This window comes from Lolium perenne, chromosome 4, assembly GCF_019359855.2.
Source record: "Lolium perenne isolate Kyuss_39 chromosome 4, Kyuss_2.0, whole genome shotgun sequence".
Lineage (NCBI taxonomy): Eukaryota > Viridiplantae > Streptophyta > Magnoliopsida > Poales > Poaceae > Lolium > Lolium perenne.
The window spans coordinates 381,511,820-381,529,622 of NC_067247.2; the positions used below are offsets into that span (position 1 = coordinate 381,511,820).

Genomic DNA, 17,803 nt, shown 5'->3' on the forward strand with positions numbered 1-17,803 from the left:
GCCTTTTTGAGCTTTGCTACCCCTTTACCGTATGATCATAACCATTTCTTTCCATCGACTCTGTGAGTACGAGATGGTTCGGCTCATCACAAAGGAGAGTCCTGTTTTTCTGGGTGTAATTATCTCCAGCACGAACTGAGTTTACCTGCTAAAGATTATCTACCGATGCATGTTATGTTTTGCTCTATCTGTGCCTGCTTGCCGTTATTATTTGAAAACAGATGGTGGTCCGGCAGAATTGATCGAAAACCGTAGGAACTGACAGCGCCAGTTCAACCGGCCGGATCTGGCTACAGTGGAATGGCAGCTACACTAGTGGTCTGAGTGTCTGACCTGTTTTTAAGCGCCCGGCAAATGGGCATCTGTTGCATTGAGTGCCTTCAGTGGGGCTGCCTCGGAGAACAAACAAAACACTCAGGACTCACATGCATGATCATCGATCAACTCCATCCAATTTACAATTCGGTACAGCCTATAAAGTCACCATGGTTCCGTATCCTCCGGTATTATTAGCTATTTTTTACACGGAGCACGATCCAACTTGAGTGGCGTACGAAATGTCCAAGATGAAGTTGTATCTGCTCGATTTGGCACGGATTTGTGTTACTGAAACCAGAAAAGAACGAAATGTACACAGGTTTCACCGAAATGGCCGCAATTCGTGCAATCAACAATGGCCGAAATCCCTACAAACAATGGCTGAAACCGCACAAAGAAAAAAATTCATCAAGGAGACGAGACAAAGACTCAGAGGAGAAGGAAGGAACACGCGGCCGCGGCGAACGAGCCAATCGACCGGAATGCGGCGGCGGTGGCGGACGACGCCTTCAGGTTCTTGTGCTTGCGGTCTGCGGGCTCTTCCTCCGACGACGGCACGTCAGCCGGTGGCGGCGCGGGAGGAGAACTCGACAGTGCCTCCACGGGCGACGGCGCCTCCGCGGGCTCTGGCGCCGCAGCCGGCGCGTCGGCGAAGAGCTCGACGGGCAGCATGAGCTTGTCCACGGTGTACATGCACACCGGCGTGTCGTCCAGGACGGTGTCGGCCACGCGGCACTTGCGGACGCCGGTGTCGAGCGACACGTCGTCGCCGCGCGCCACCACGGACACGTTGTACTGCCCCGACGCCGTGGAGGCGAGCGTGCGGAGCGGGCGGGCCGCCGACTTGAGCAGCTTGAGCGACGCCCTGGGGATGTAGGCCGGCACGGCGTGGTACAGCAGCAGCGCGACGAGGTCGGCGTGGGCCATCTTGTCGACGTCCGGCGCGCCCTTCGCCATGAACGCGTCGTCGCTGGGCGCGAAGAGGGTGACGCCCTTTTCCATGGCCGCCTGGTACGCCGCCAGCACGCCGGTGGTGCCGGCGACGAGCGCCGCGAAGCGCTTGCAGCCGGCCTTCTCGAGCAGCTTCGTGACGTTGGAGATGTTGGGCACGTCGAAGAGGCCGTCGAACTCGATGGGCGCGGAGATCTCGAGCACCGCGAAGTCGTACTGCGTCTGCTTGAGCGCCTTGGTGACGGTGGCGTCGTAGGTGTCGCCGGTGCTGGCGGCGGCCTTGAACCCGAACCCGCCGCCCTCCAGCTTGGCCATCTTGACCCCGCCGACGTGGCTGCTGCCCGCGTTGCCGGCCGCCTGGTAGAAGGTGTCGGTGAGCGTGTCGCCGTCCGGGAGCGCGCGCAGCTTCTTCATGTCCCAGTAGTCGAGCAGCGAGTGGAGGCGCAGCGCGTTCTTGACGGCGCCCAGCTCGTCGCCGGCGTCGGAGACGAGGGTGGCCATGACGGCGTCCGTCAACACAAGGCAGGTCACGGCCGCGCGCGTGTTGATCTCGTCGCACACCCGCGTCTCCGTCAGGTACTTGTTGTACAGCTTGTACTCCGGGTGCCCGTTGAGGAAGGCCGTGATGTTGTGCGCGCTCACCCACGCCGTCGCCGTCGGCGCCTGCAGGCTGCAGGCCAAGAGGAGCACTGCCGCGGCGGCCACGGCGCGCTGCGTCCCCGCCATGGCCGAGCTAGCTAGCGACGGAGCAATGCTTGGACTCTGGAGTGCAGCTAGTGGCAGGCAGCGCGGCTGTGACGCACTTGAAGTGGATCGAGCAGCTACTGGGTAAGATGGGTTGAGCTGTCCGAGTGTCAGGATTGAGGATTGAGGAGGACGGAGCAACGGTTTCGTGGGCAACTGACTAATTATGTATGGTTATCGATGGTTGGTGAGGTTCACAAATCACAATCTGCAAGGCTAACGCAGGAACATGTGAAGGCGCCTGGAGCCACCGACGATGAACCCGCGGCCGTACGTGCTATTTGAACTTGTTAAGAAGAGGATTAACAAACTGAGCTGGTAGCTTGGGCTTTCGCCCTTCTCGGCTCTGAGAAGTGGCACGGCCGTTGGGAGATGAGAGGTGGACTCGGACGAGAGTGGAGACATGGATGACTGATCCCAAGATTAGATTAGTGGTGACAACGTGGTACAAGAATCCGAGGCGGCTCTGTTTTTTTTTTTTTCGCTCTACCATTGCAACTTGCACTTGTGAAAGCGCAGGTGTGCACGTGCTCGCGTTCATTTCCTTTTTTTCTTTCTCTCATCGATTCTTATTACGACTTTGTTTAGAGCTCCGTGTTGCTTCTCTGTCAGGTAGGTATGAGGTGTCATTACTAGGGGATAATGAAAATGTATCTATAACTAAAATATATCTAGATACAGATATACTTGTATTTAGAATCTAGATAAACTAAGGGCTCCTTTGATTTAAAGGATAGGAAAAGCATAGGAATAGGAAAGGTATAGGATTTGAATGGTATGGCTACTTCAATCCCATAGGAATATGAAGTTTGTTTGATTGTAGTAAAGGAATTTTTCCATGAGGTATGAGCTAATGTTTTTTTTCCTATAGGAATTACACTACAAGATTCCTATAGGAATTTTTCCTATAGGATATGTTCCTATGAATCAAACAACATATATAGGAAATTTTCCCATGGAAACCAAATCCTACACAATTCCTATGCAAATCCTTTAAATCAAAGGAGCCCTAAAACACCTATTTTTAGACGAGGGTGGTACAAATTTTCCAAGTAGAGAAGAGGCCGCCTACTGCTAACACTTTCAGAGTCCTAGATATCATCATATTTACTACTGTAGCAACCTCTCCTTATCTTAGTTTAGTGTTTTGTTGTGCCAAGTAAAGTCGTTGATAGTAAAGTTCATACTAGATTTGGATTACTGCGCAGTTTCAGATTTCTTTGCTGTCACGAATCTGGGCTGTTTTCTCTGTAGGTAACTCAGAAAATTATGCCAATTTACGTGAGTGATCCTCAGATATGTACGCAACTTTCATTTAATTTGAGCATTTTCATTTGAGCAAGTCTGGTGCCATTTTAAAATTCGTCAATACGAACTGTTCTGTTTTGACAGATTCTGCCTTTTATTTCGCATTGCCTCTTTTGCTATGTTGGATGAATTTCTTTGATCCATTAATGTCCAGTAGCTTTATGCAATGTCCAGAAGTACTAAGAATGATTATGTCACCTCAGAACATGTTAATTTTTATTGTGCACTAACCCTCTAATGAGTTGTCCTAAGTTTGGTGTGGAGGAAGTTTTCAAGGATCAAGAGAGGAGTATGATGCAACATGATCAAGGAGAGTGAAAGCTCTAAGCTTGGGGATGCCCCGGTGGTTCACCCCTGCATATTCTAAGAAGACTCAAGCGTCTAAGCTTGGGGATGCCTGGGCATCCCCTTCTTCATCGACAACATTAAAAGGTTCCTCCCCTGAAACTATATTTTTATTCCATCACATCTTATGTGCTTTGCTTGGAGCGTCGGTTTGTTTTTGTTTTTGTTTTGTTTGAATAAAATGGATACTAGCATTCACTTTGTGGGAGAGAGACACGCTCCGCTGTAGCATATGGACAAGTATGTCCTTAGGCTCTACTCATAGTATTCATGGCGAAGTTTCTTCTTCGTTAAATTGTTATATGGTTGGAATTGGAAAATGATACATGTAGTAATTTGCTAAAATGTCTTGGGTAATGTGATACTTGGCAATTGTTGTGCTCATGTTTAAGCTCTTGCATCATATACTTTGCACCCTTTAATGAAGAAATACATAGAGCATGCTAAAATTTGGTTTGCATATTTGGTCTCTCTAAGGTCTAGATAATTTCTAGTATTGAGTTTGAACAACAAGGAAGACGGTATAGAGTCTTATAATGTTTTCAATATGTCTTTTATGTGAGTTTTGCTGCACCGGTTCATCCTTGTGTTTGTTTCAAATAACCTTGCTAGCCTAAACCTTGTATCGAGAGGGATTACTTCTCATGCATCCAAAATACTTGAGCCAACCACTATGCCATTTGTGTCCACCATACCTACCTACTACATGGTATTTCTCCGCCATTCCAAAGTAAATTGCTTGAGTGCTACCTTTAAAATTCCATCATTCACCTTTTCAATATATAGCTCATGGGACAAATAGCTTAAAAACTATTGTGGTATTGAATATGTACTTATGCACTTTATCTCTTATTAAGTTGCTTGTTGTGCGATAACCATGTTCACTGGGGACGCCATCAACTATTCTTTGTTGAATATCATGTGAGTTGCTATGCATGTTCGTCTTGTCTGAAGTAAGAGAGATCTACCACCTTATGGTTAAGCATGCATATTGTTAGAGAAGAACATTGGGCCGCTAACTAAAGCCATGATCCATGGTGGAAGTTTGATTTTGGACATATATCCTCAATCTCATATGAGAAAATTATTAATTGTTGTTACATGCTTATGCATAAAAGAGGAGTCCATTATCTGTTGTCTATGTTGTCCCGGTATGGATGTCTAAGTTGAGAATAATCAATAGCGAGAAATCCAATGCGAGTTTTCTCCTTAGACCTTTGTACAGGCGGCATAGAGGTACCCCTTTGTGACACTTGGTTAAAACATGTGCATTGCGATGATCCGGTAGTCCAAGCTAATTAGGACAAGGTGCGGGCACTATTAGTATACTATGCATGAGGCTTGCAACTTGTAAGATATAATTTACATGATACATATGCTTTATTACTACCGTTGACAAAATTGTTTCATGTTTTCAAAATCAAAGCTCTAGCACAAATATAGCAGTCGATACTTTTCCTCTATGGAGGACCATTCTTTTACTTTCAATGTTGAGTCAGTTCACCTATTTCTCTCCACCTCAAGAAGCAAACACTTGTGTGAACTGTGCATTGATTCCTACATATTTGCATATTGCACTTATTATATTACTCTATGTTGACAATATCCATGAGATATACATGTTACAAGTTGAAAGCAACCGCTGAAACTTAATCTTCCTTTGTGTTGCTTCAATACCTTTACTTTGAATTGTTGCTTTATGAGTTAACTCTTATGCAAGACTTATTGATGCTTGTCTTGAAGTACTATTCATGAAAAGTCTTTGCTATATGATTCACTTGTTTACTCATGTCATATACATTGTTTTGATCGCTGCATTCGCTACATATGCTTTACAAATAGTATGATCAAGGTTATGATGGCATGTCACTCCAGAAATTATCTTTGTTATCGTTTTACTTGCTCGGGACGAGCAGAACTAAGCTTGGGGATGCTGATACGTCTCCAACGTATCGATAATTTCTTATGTTCCATGCCACATTATTGATGTTATCTACATGTTTTATGCACACTTTATGTCATATTCGTGCATCTTCTGGAACTAACCTATTAACAAGATGCCGAAGTGCCGATTCTTTGTCTGCTGTTTTTGGTTTCAGAAATCCTAGTAACGAAATATTCTCGGAATTGGACGAAATCAACGCCTAGGGTCCTATTTTGCCACGAAGCTTCCAGAAGACCGAAGAGGAGACGAAGTGGGGCCACGAGGTGGCCAAACCCTAGGGCGGCGCGGCCTGGCCCCTGGCCGCGCGGCCCTATGGTGTGGGGCCCTCGTGTGGCCCCCTGACCTGCCCTTCCGCCTACTTAAAGCCTCCGTCGTGAAACCCCCAGTACCGAGAGCCACGATACGGAAAACCTTACTGAGACACCGCCGCCGCCAATCCCATCTCGGGGGATTCAGGAGATCGCCTCCGGCACCCTGCCGGAGAGGGGATTCATCTCCCGGAGGACTCTACGCCGCCATGGTCGCCTCCGGAGTGATGTGTGAGTAGTCTACCCCTGGACTATGGGTCCATAGCAGTAGCTAGATGGTTGTCTTCTCCCCATTATGCTTAATTGTCGGATCTTGTGAGCTGCCTAACATGATCAAGATCATCTATCTGTAATTCTATATGTTGCGTTTGTTGGGATCCGATGAATAGAGAATACTTGTTATGTTGATTATCAAAGTTATGTCTATGTGTTGTTTATGATCTTGCATGCTCTCCGTTATTAGTAGATGCTCTGGCCAAGTTGATGCTAGTAACTCCAAGAGGGAGTATTTATGCTCGATAGTGGGTTCATGTCTCAGTGAATCTGGAGGGGTGACAAGAACCTCTAAGGTTATGGATGTGCTGTTGCCACTAGGGATAAAACATTGGTGCTATGTTCAAGGATGTTGTCACTGATTACATTACGCGCAATACTTAATGCAATTGTCTGTTGTTAGCAACTTAATACTGGAGGGGGTTCGGATGATAACTTTGAAGGTGGACTTTTTAGGCATAGATGCATGCTGGATAGCGGTCTATGTACTTTGTCGTAATGCCCAATTAAATCTCACAATACTCATCATAATATGTATGTGCATGGTCATGCCCTCTCTATTTGTCAATTGCCCAACTGTAATTTGTTCACCCAACATGATGTTTATCTTATGGGAGAGACACCTCTAGTGAACTGTGGACCCCGGTCCAATTCTCTATACTGAAATACAATCTCTGCAATCTTTCTCTTGTTTTTACGCAAACAATCATCATCCACACTATACATCTAATCCTTTGTTACAGCAAGCCGGTGAGATTGACAACCTCACTGTTTCGTTGGGGCAAAGTACTTTGGTTGTGTTGTACAGGTTCCACGTTGGCGCCGGAATCTCTGGTGTTGCGCCGCACTACATCCCGCCGCCATCAACCTTCAACGTGCTTCTTGGCTCCTACTGGTTCGATAAACCTTGGTTTCATACTGAGGGAAAACTTGCCGCTGTACGCATCACACCTTCCTCTTGGGGTTCCCAACGGACGCGTGTTGTACGCGTATCAGTCACCTTCTTCAAGCTCCAAAGCCTACATCAATTATACATAGATATGCAAATAAGGCACTCATATTTTTTGAACTTCCCTGTGGTGCTTTTAAAGCCAAAGTTGAGAATCCAAAGTTAGCCAAAGTCACTGTTGATGGAGATGCTATGATTATCCCTGAAATAATTGAACAATTAAAGAAGATTGTACCTTTTGACAAGTTTAATTGGGAAGTTTTTCATTTCAGAGAGAATGTATTCAGAGTTAAACTACCAAGCAAGCAGGAAGTTTAGAGATTGAAGAATTTTGGTACTTACATATGCACAAACAGGAAATCTTGCTTGACTTTTGATCTCTGGTCATCTTTGGAGAAGCCACTTTATACATTGCCAGAAGTTTGGATTCGTGTATCAGGATCGCCAAATGACATTAGATCAGATTATGTATCCCTATGGGGAGTGGGAACTCTCTTTGGAAAGACCCTCGATGTTGACATGGCATAAACTCGTAACAATAAGGTGCTTAGGACCAAGAATGGGTGTTTGGACCGTAATCTTATTCCTGCAGAGAGTGATGTGTTCATTAGAAGGGGGTTCTTTAAGCTGCGTTTTGAAGTGGAGGCAGCTAATGGGTCCCAAGAAGCGAATATGGTAGAGGCAAACAATGGTAATGATGGGAATGATGATGCACATAATGGAGAGCAGAACAATGGGGGTAATGCTATGGATATGGATCCCAAAGGAACAAATGAGGGAGCTACACCAAATAATAATGGACATGGTGATTCTTATGAGAACAATGGGGTGGATGGGATGCAATTGCAAGCTCAACAAATTGAGGCGATTCAGATTGGGTCTATTAATGTGCAACTTATCCCTACAGGTACACCCCTATCTTCTCAAAATTTGGGTAAAAATAATCTATTTTCCAAGCCATTATCTCATGTTGAAAATCTGGTGCTAAATCACAAACTAAGTGCTGATTTTTATGCAGATTCTACACCCAGAAAATCCACTTCGGGTAAAAATAATCTATTTTCCAAGCCATTATCTCATGTTGAAAATCTGGTGCTAAATCACAAACTAAGTGCTGATTTTTATGCAGATTCTACACACAGAAAATCCACTTCGGGATTGCCCCAGGTCGGAATCTTGGCAGTGGGGTTGTTAGCCGACTGGGAGGAGCTGCAGGTGCCTGCAGCTGTTGCGCGTCCACTGGCCGACGCCCAGCTGTGCATGCATGCACATGCTGGGTAGTCTGTGTCGTCGCCACGGGGTGGATCGCAGCTGGCACTGCATCAACCATGCAGCAACAACCAGGAGGGGGACCGGCGGGCTGCTTCCACGTGCATGCGCACCGACCGGGTTTTTCCCTAGGAGGGGTCCGTTGTGGCCGGGGCGGCTGAATCGACCATGCCTGGCGTTACTTCATCGGCGCAGAAGATCCGCCGAGCCAGAGGGAGCGGGCCAGCGCTAGCCATGCATGCCACCGGCTATGATCCGGCAATGATTGCCAATGATCAGCGCATGATTGGGGCAGATTGTCGCGGTGCGCCGAGATCTTCTGTGCGCCAGTTTCGCTGGTTAAGATAGCACAATCTCGGCAGAAAAGCTATTATGATAGCAAACACCGCAATATGTTATATCATCCTGGTGATCAAGCCTACCTTCGTGTTACTCCTATGAGGGGCACTCATCGCTTTGGTATCAAAGGCAAGCTGGTGCCAAGATACATTGGTCCCTTCAAAGTTCTAGCAAAGCGTGGTGAAGTCGCTTACCTCCTTGAACTTCCTGAGAAGCTCTCCAAAGTGCACGATATCTTCCACGTGTCACAACTCAAGAAGTGCTTCAAAGATCTGGACCGTGAAGTTGATCACGAGTCCATCGACCTCCAAGAAGACCTCTCCTACAAAGAGCATCCCGTTCGGATTCTTGATGAAGCTGAACGTAGAACTCGCAACAACTCTGTCAAGTTCCTCAAGGTGCAGTGGTCGCACCATTCCGATAAAGAAGCAACTTGGGAACGTGAAGATCAACTCCGTTCCGAGTACCCGTCCTTCTTCTCTTCTTCCTGAGGATCTCGGGGCGCGATTCCTTCAAGGAGGGGGGGGGGGGGGGCGTTTGTAACATCCCAAGAGTAACACCCTAGTTCCTTTTTACCTTTCTTGCATTGTTGTCATCTCATCATGTTGCACTCATGCATATTATCACCTTTGGCTTTTATAAAATTGCATTTGATTCTTGGTTTGCTTTTGTTTGCTTGTTGTTCTTCCTCTTCCTCTTTCTTGGTTCATCCCCTCCCTCTTGTGATGTTCCAAGAAAAGCTAACAAGCCTAAACCTACCTCTCTACTCGATCTATATTTTAAATAGATCATGCCAAAATTTTCTATTATATGGTTGATAAACCTACCCCTCTCTTCTATTTTTGCAATGCTTAATATGTGCTTGGGTGGGGATCCTTTCCTTCTCAAATGGCTGAGCCCATTAGGGTTAGCCAAATTTTTGATTCCAAATATTTTACTCTCTCTTTATTTCTCTATATCTCCCTCTTATTCTTTTCTTCTTTTAATCTCAACCACCATAGTTGGTATACAAGGTTGAGCTTTCCTGATATTAAAATTCCATCTTTAAAATTTCAAATTCTTCACTTATCATATTTCAGAAAGTTATTCAAAGGGAGAAAAGAATATAAAAAAAAAGGAAAAGCTAACCTAACCTACGTATCTAACCCAGCATCGTTAGAAGCTTTCTTCCCTGGAGTTAGCCCAAGGTCACGGCAGGCCCCTTTCCATCCAACTAGCAGCACATGGCCGATCCAGCCACATTGTTTAGCTGAGCCCAGTTTCAACGTCTGGGAGAGGTCCTGTTCGTCGTTTTTCCTCATGGTACGAACCAGGCAGCCACCACATGATCCCCTCCACTTCACCGATGTCTGCCACCTCGCCCTTCTCTTCACCTTAAGACGCCGCCCAGGAGGCCGTCCCCGAACCCTAGCTCCTTTTCCTCCCTCTCGCTGCGCCTCCATTTGTTTCGTTCACTACCTTTCCTGTAAGCAACTGAGAGGTCAAGCTCTGCCGCGGCCGCGCCTTCTTCCCGGAGTCCGGCGACCGTGGTCTCGTCTTCGTCCGTCCCCGAGCCGCCTCGTTTCATCCGGCAGCCTCCCGGTGAGCATACGCTGAGGAGATGCCACTTATTATGTTATCAATTTTTGAGAACAATCAGAAACAACGTATTTGCAACAATCAGATACCAAAGGACAATCAGAAACCATATATTAGCATCTCTGCTATTTGCAAAATCAAGACACGGCATTTTTCACACTATAACTTTATACATAGCTTAGCATTGGGATAGCTTGGTATCATTCATTGTTTAAGAGTTTTGTTTGAAAAAAAAAGAGGATTCTGCTGCATCAGTCGGAGGATTGATGGTTTGCCTAATTATGCATCCAATCTGATGCAAACCTTTGCCATAATGGTGCAAATCTGATGGAAATCGGTTCGTTGATTTGAGACGTGATTCAAGGCATCGGGATGGTCTGATAATTTGCATCCCGTCGGACCCCAATAGATAGTATTAGAATATTGACATTGCATGCATAATCTTCCAAAAAAATAGGATCACCTAATCATATCGTCCAGATAGGATCACATAATCATATCTTTACATATACTAGTAAGGGCATCTCCAACCGGCTGACCCAAACGGACGCGCTGGGGCCGTCCGTTTTGGGCAATTTGGGTGGCCGAGCGGACACCCGGACAGCGGCCCGCGTCCGCGTGTCCGTTTGGGTCGCACGCCGCGCCCAACGCGCGGACGCATCGCAAATGTAATAAAAAAAACATAAATGAAAATGAAAAATAAAAACAACGAAAAATAAATATAAACTACTGGTTAGTTAAACTTAGCCCTATTTCGGGCAATTTTTACACAAAAGCAAGCCCTATATGGGCTTTAAACTAAAAAAAAAAGAAACCCTACGCGCTGTTCCGGCTCGAAACGCCGGAGGGCACTGGGGACTCCGGCCAGGGCTCCCACTGCGCCCTTTCCCAGGCGGAGTGCGGGTTCGGCGGGCTCGCCGGCCTACGCAGCCCCGTGCCCTCCGCGCGGACTCCTGCCGGAGCTGCTCCTCCGCTGCGGCCTGCAGCTCCGCCTGTAGCCGGAGCGTGGCCAGGCGCTCCTCCTCCGCCAGGCGCGCGGCCCGGCGCTCCTCCTCCTCCCGGAGCGCCGCCTGACGCGTTGCCTCCTCCTGACGGCGCGCCAGCTCGAGGAAGGCCCACGCCTTCGCCTCGGCGTCCTCTTGGGCCTTCCCGGCCGCCTCCTCCAGCGCGGAGCGCGCGGCGTCTCGGCGAGGTGCGGCCATTTGGCCAGCTCGTCGAGATCGCTTCCGCTCGCGGACGCCGCGAGCGCCGCCTGCAGCTCCGGGTCGTCCTCCTCCGCCCGGGCCTGGGGCTGGTGCGGGGCCGGGGCTGCTCGCCGATGTAGAGGCCGCCGGGGCGGCGGCCAGCCCGCCCTGCGGTGTGCGCGGCTGCGCGCGAGGCCGCGTCGTCGCGGAGGTGAAGCACGTGTGCCGGCGCGCATCGTGCTCCACCTCGAACCACAAGTCCCGGTTGGGACTTGCGTCGCCGTAGCGGGGTCCTCTGGAGGTCCGCCGGCAGGCTGCGCGGCGCCTCCGGATCTCCGCGACGCGGCGCGGCCGGAGACCGGGATGGCCGGCACCGGAACCCGATCAGGCTCGGGTGCCGGCCGTGGGGAGGTGCACGTCCCCACGGCATTGGGACGCCGGCGTCCCCGAACATCTGCGCCACCGCTACGGTGACGTAGATCCGATCGCGTACGGCGTCGCCGGCAGCCCCATGGCGAACGGCGCCGGCACGACTGGCCGGCTGCTGCCGGCCTCGTGGTCGTTGGCGGACGGCTCGAACTCGCGCTTCGGGGCCATGGCGGCGCGGAAGCTTCGAGCTCGCGCGTGCCGCCGGAGTGGAGAGTGGGGACTGGATAGGGACAGTCCCCTTCCCCAGTCCACATTTAATAGGACTGGGGCACCGACAGGTGGGCCAGCCACGCGGACCAGGCGGACACGCGAGGACGCCGCGTGCCATCCGCGGCCATGCAAACCCAGCCCAGATTTGGGCCGGGTTTGCGTCGTTCCGGACGCCGCGGCCGTCCGCTTTTGCGGTGCGTCCCCGCGTTGGGCTGGGATTTTGTCCGGATCGACCCATCCGGACGCGCGGGCGCGGGATGGGTCGCCCCGTTGGAGATGCCCTAAACCCGCACGTGCAACGGACGCTTTACAAGGTATGTCTATTGGCTGAATGATTACACCCCTTTATACATATTATAGATTACATGTGGTCAAATCTGACATTTACATTCAGTTTTATTAATTAACTACCAAAAATCACACGTACAAATCCAAGTCTAAGTATCTAGTGTTCGATCATCTTGTACTTTCTTTGGCTAGCTTGTATTATTTCACGCTTTCCATTTCAAAGAAGTTTCTGAGAAGGGAAAAAAAGATATGTTGTATTCTTTTTTTGCTTGACTGCCTGCACAGAGAAACATATACGCAACATAATAATTTTAAAAACAGAGACTACAACAATATCTAGCTGTTTGTTCAACAATGGGATATAAAATGGTTTGACAGGAGAACTCTACAAAAAAAAAAAGTGGGCACACATGGGCGCAAGCCTGCACTTTGTGGAAAACAATTAAGCTTTACCATCATTCAACAAGAATCATCCACAAGTACCATCGGAAAGGAAATAGGCTCCAAATTAGAGTTTTTGGTTTGCTGCCTGAAACAGATTAAAGCGAATATTTTACTGACTCATTTCTCTCTGGCAGCATTAGAAAGTTGGACAGGTCTCTGACCATTAGTGTAGTAGTGTAGTGACATGCCAACAAAGAATCTATCAGCTATAATATAATAAGAGCGATACACCTGTAGAAAATTGAAATTCAATAGGAATAAGGAACCCTTACCGTGAAGTGATTAACTGAATTCTGAAATTCGAATTATATTTATAAGAAAAAATGATAAATAATCGAACAGGCAGGCTGGCCGGACCATCTTGATTCTGGTATGGGTACAGTTGGCCAAGAAATATGTGCCAGAATGAAGTATTGTCAACAGCTACACTGGAAAGTTCCCACATCTCTGTTTTTTGGTCGACCCTGAAGCAAAATAGAAGCAAAATAACAGACTTAGTCAGAATTGAACATCTCTCATGCTTACAACAGAATAGTTTACACATAGAACTAATTAAAGGTGCTTCTCTGCAATTATCTTCATAAATGCCCTTGTAATACACTTTGATGTATTTCTATTTCTTAGAGAACACAATTAACTTTTGTTACTAACGTGTGATCACAAGATCCTAGAATGCATATTCTCTTTTTCTGACCTATAACTTGACTATGACCTACCGATTGGCTTCAGGGGTTAAGAGTTTTTGTAGCCTTATAACCTAGGACTGCACGGTGATAAAACTCAAATCAAGAAGAGTTGTTCTTAACCAACTAAATATGCCGCAACCAGGGAAAACAATGGCACATCAAGAAGTGTATTTACTAAGATTAGCAAAGGTGAGATGCAGTCACGACCAACAATGCATACCAACGGCCCAATTCTCTTGACAATAGAGGTTATAGCAAGGATTCATCTCGAGTTACAGCAGGAATAGATCAAACTTGCAGTTTCAAAAATCTGAAAAAGACGGCGCACCAGACATTCTTCGCCAATTGCCATACAGCATGGACGAAGATTGCAGGTGCTATTGCTGGCACGACAGCTCTAGTCGTCGATCCGGGGATGAAGGGCGACAGACAGCACGGAGGCACATTGGTAGCGTCTTCTCCAACCACATGGTCGAACGGTGGAGGCGGCGGCGGCATGCGGCTGTGCATCCCCAACCATGCCTGGAATGCCGGCAGAGACCATGATCAAAACTCGAAAGAGGGATGCACGTGTAGACCGGTTTGCAACCTAATTTTCTGATCTAAGCAGAAAGGATTACACGTGCAAGCAATTAGCGGAATCCTTCATCTAGCTGTTAGCGTGCGTGATTGATGGAAAGGAACGTCAGTTTCGGGTGGGGAGAACAAACAATGGAAGGTTAGGTGCGGAAATTTTATGAGGGAAGTGAGGAGAACAAAGAAATCTGGAGTGTTAGATGGACCTCAATAGACGGTTCAGATTTTATTTTCCAACGCAAGTTCGTGCCTTTATAAGTAGTAGAGATAGAGATAGAGATATAGAATCACACAATCATATCTTCCAAACATGATCACACAATAATATCTTTGCCATTAATATTTCATTAATTTTCCATTAGGCCTGATCATTCATGGCTACAAGAGATGGCACGGACTATTTGGATGTGCATCATTTTGTGGTCACTCACATTTCTTCGTGTCTTCATAATCGTTCAGACATGGGAGTCCTCAAGGTTCCAAGCCTGCTACGTTTGCTATTTCTCATGCTCCTCCTCTTGGCTCCTGGTAAGTTTTATAGTATTAAAATAATCAATTAAAGAACAAGGAACTTCCTCAATGCATCATATATAAAATTCATACCCCATGTCTCATATATTATCTTGTTTCTTTCTAGAACACTATAGGATATGTTTTTTTCATACGCCATATTGAGTTCTTTTTTTGTAGGCTCTCATGCTAAGACTTGCAAGGAGGCCAGCAAGACCTATACCACTGTTTCTTGCCGTGATGATCCATGTGCTGAGGCCTGCCACAAGGAGGGATTTACTGACGGGAGGTGTTACCTAATCGACAACTATCCTATTGAGAAGCTATGTTACTGCGATAAAGAGTGCTGAATAAAAACATGTTGAAACTACCGCATATCATGCGATGCAAAAGTAATAAGATGGTTTATTGAAAACTAGTAAGCGTGCACGTGTGTTGCCCGTCCCATACTCTATACTAAAAACATCTATTTTGAATCTTATTTTTTTGACGAGTTTTTTTATCAAGCCATTAAATGTGTCTGATGCCCAACGATATGAGCACACGTGAAACACACTATCTACACACACGTCTTTACATGAGCTCAACTTTGGATTATGAGTTTGATAATTTGGTTTTCTTAGGTTGACAATCCACTGGGATCCATGTTGTCCTCAACGTCGAAATCTTGGTTTCACAGGTCACCATTGTTTAATTCGAGTCACCCCAAATTGCTGACAATTTTGTCCTAAAATTTGTCGTTTGTAAAGTTATACCTGGTTAAAAATGTTAAACAAAATATTTCTTGTCCAGACATCATGAAGTTTAATATCTAAAAACCACAAGATGACCTGGAAGATAACAAATTTTGATGATACATTTATTTTAAAATATATTCAGTAATATTTTTTACCAGTACTTATAAAAAATATAATTATTAGAAAAAAACTTAATAAAATTTTCAAGGACATGCAAAATCAACAACTAGGGTTATACTGGTAAGCATCGGTGTGGCTGTACGCCGTGCCTGTTACCATGCATACTAGATCATTGTAGGGTCGTATACTAGATCATTGTTGTATCCGTCGCGCCCTTCCATATTAGCGAAAAATAATATGATCTTTCTAGAAAATATGAATAATGATATTAACTCATACAACTCATAAAATTTATCTTTGCATAAGACTTCATGTTGCCCAACATAAAATGGTATGCTAGACGATTGAACCTTTTGCATATATGTGCCCTTATTTGATAAAATTATAGCAGGAAATCACAAACTTAGTGTCTCGATGAACTACAAATAACAATTTTATTCTCACTATTATCTGATAAAGCAGTAATTTTCGAGGTCTTGGATATTCAATTTTGGTCTTCTAAACATGAACACATCAAGAGAGTACAATGATGCAGCCTTTTACGATAAGTAGCAAAGTAGTGGATCATATAGAAATATGTGTTTGTTCATCCTTCAATACACATGAAGAAAAGGAAAGCCGACATGGGAAATTAATTTTTACTCCAGAAGTACCTATATTTCAGTGTTCCATGAACCCCTGGGCGTACCGTACGCCTACCCAAGGAAAGAATTAAAAAATGTACTGAAAGATGCATCACACAGTAATTCACATAATTTACGAAAGGAAAACACTGGTGTTCCCCCGGGGGAACGACGCTCCGATCCTCCTCCTGCACTGAGCGACCCGTGTCCTCATCGGGCCCCACCCACGTGCATCTGTCTGGACGCTTCCTCTCTCTTTTTAAAGTATCTCTAGCACAGGTTCTAAAATTAGGCGCTGTAAAAGTCGTTTGTTTGCAGCGCGCTCAATCCAGATACAGCGCGCGGCGTCGACGCGAGCTTCACTGGAAGCTCTATTTTACAGCGCAACTAAGAAGGCAAAAACACTCCCTTCAGCACAGGCTGTAAAATAGAGCGACGGCCGGCGGAGCTCGCAGCCTCGCAGCGCGGCGGCCGGCGGAGCTCCTCGTCGCGCGAGAGACATTTCAGAGCGGTTTCTTTTTCGCGCGATGGGAAGGATCGCGGTTTCAGCTTACAGCGCGCGCTAGCCGGCGCACCAGATATACCGCTTTCGATAGCGCAAAGTACCGCGCGCACTAAAATATTTGCAGCGTGATCTATTTTACAGCGTCTGCTGGAGGACGAAAAATGCATCCAACGCTGCATATTGATGGTTATTTTAGCACAGCACTATTTTAGAGCCTCTGTTGGAGATGCTCTTATCCCCTGTCCCAACTCGCTCAACCACACACCACACAAAAAAAAGCACGATGTGCCGGCCGTGCGCAAGCTACTGGAGATGCGCCGCCGCACCCAAAATCGTCACCTTGCGCCGCCTCGCCCCAATCTCTCCCTCTCATGCCTCCTGCTCGTCCCGCTGCTAGCGCACCATGGCTCCACCGCCGCGACCTCGAGCCAGGAGCTTGCCGGCTTCTGAGACAGGCAGCTAGTTTGAGGTCGCCATGGATGCCGGAGGAGTCGGGCCAAGCCGCCGCTAATGATGGGGGCGGCGGAGGAGTTGGTGGGGTGTGACCGGCATTACTGTAGCTGCAAGGGACGAGAGCCGATGCTGCGAGCGGCGTTGGCGGCTGCTACATGCGGCGTTGGCGTCAGCTACAAGGGCGGCGGTGACTGCTACATGGGCGGTGGCCTCTGCTACATGTCGCGGCGGCAGCGGCGGCTGTGGCTGCTACAATAGGCGGAGGCTTCTGCTATGATGGGCGTCGGCGGCTGCTACAAGGGCGGCGGCGGCTGCTACATGGGCGGTGGCCTTTGCTACATGTCGCGGCGGTGGCTGTGGCTGCTACAATAGGCGGAGGCTTTTGCTAAGATGGGCGTCGGCGGCTGCTGCTAAATAGGCGTCGGCCTCTGCTGATGGGATTCGTAGCATAGAAAACAAAAAATTCCTACCGCAAGAACGAAACACAAGCCAAGATCCAATCTAGAAGATGGTAGCAACGAGGGGATGAACGAGACTAACCCTTGAAGATTTCCAAAGCCTACGAGAATAGATCTCGTTGTTGCAGCACTTGCCGCTTTCAAAAGCGCGTAGAAGATCTTGACGGTGCCACAATCGGGCAGCACCTCTGTAATCGGTCACACGTTCGGTGTTGATGAAGACGTCCTTCTCCCCGTTCCAGTGGGCAGCAGA

The 17,803-nt window shown here is 47.3% G+C and overlaps 1 protein-coding gene and 1 long non-coding RNA gene across 3 annotated transcripts; one reads left to right on the forward strand and one right to left on the reverse strand.

Annotated features, from left to right (window-relative positions):
• Nucleotides 1-421: 421 nt before the first annotated feature.
• Nucleotides 422-2,405, reverse strand: LOC127297242 (fasciclin-like arabinogalactan protein 10). The gene has a single exon (XM_051327538.2). The coding sequence runs from the start codon at nt 1,993-1,995 to the stop codon at nt 748-750; it is 1,248 nt and encodes a 415-aa protein (XP_051183498.1). The 5' UTR covers nt 1,996-2,405; the 3' UTR covers nt 422-747.
• Nucleotides 2,406-10,042: 7,637 nt separating this feature from the next.
• Nucleotides 10,043-15,144, forward strand: LOC127297243 (uncharacterized). Of its 2 annotated transcripts, none has more exons than XR_007848998.2 (3): nt 10,043-10,330; nt 14,507-14,672; nt 14,835-15,144. It is a non-coding gene; the product is annotated as an uncharacterized lncRNA (long non-coding RNA). The 2 variants fall into 2 exon arrangements; XR_007848997.2 differs by having other exon boundaries at nt 10,066-10,330; nt 14,604-14,672.
• The last annotated feature ends 2,659 nt before the right edge of the window (nt 15,145-17,803 follow it).

What these genes read in the sequence shown, in the direction of transcription:
- LOC127297242 (XM_051327538.2), bottom strand. Translation starts at nt 1,995, where the DNA reads ATGGCGGGGACGCAGCGCGCCGTGGCCGCCGCGGCAGTGCTCCTCTTG.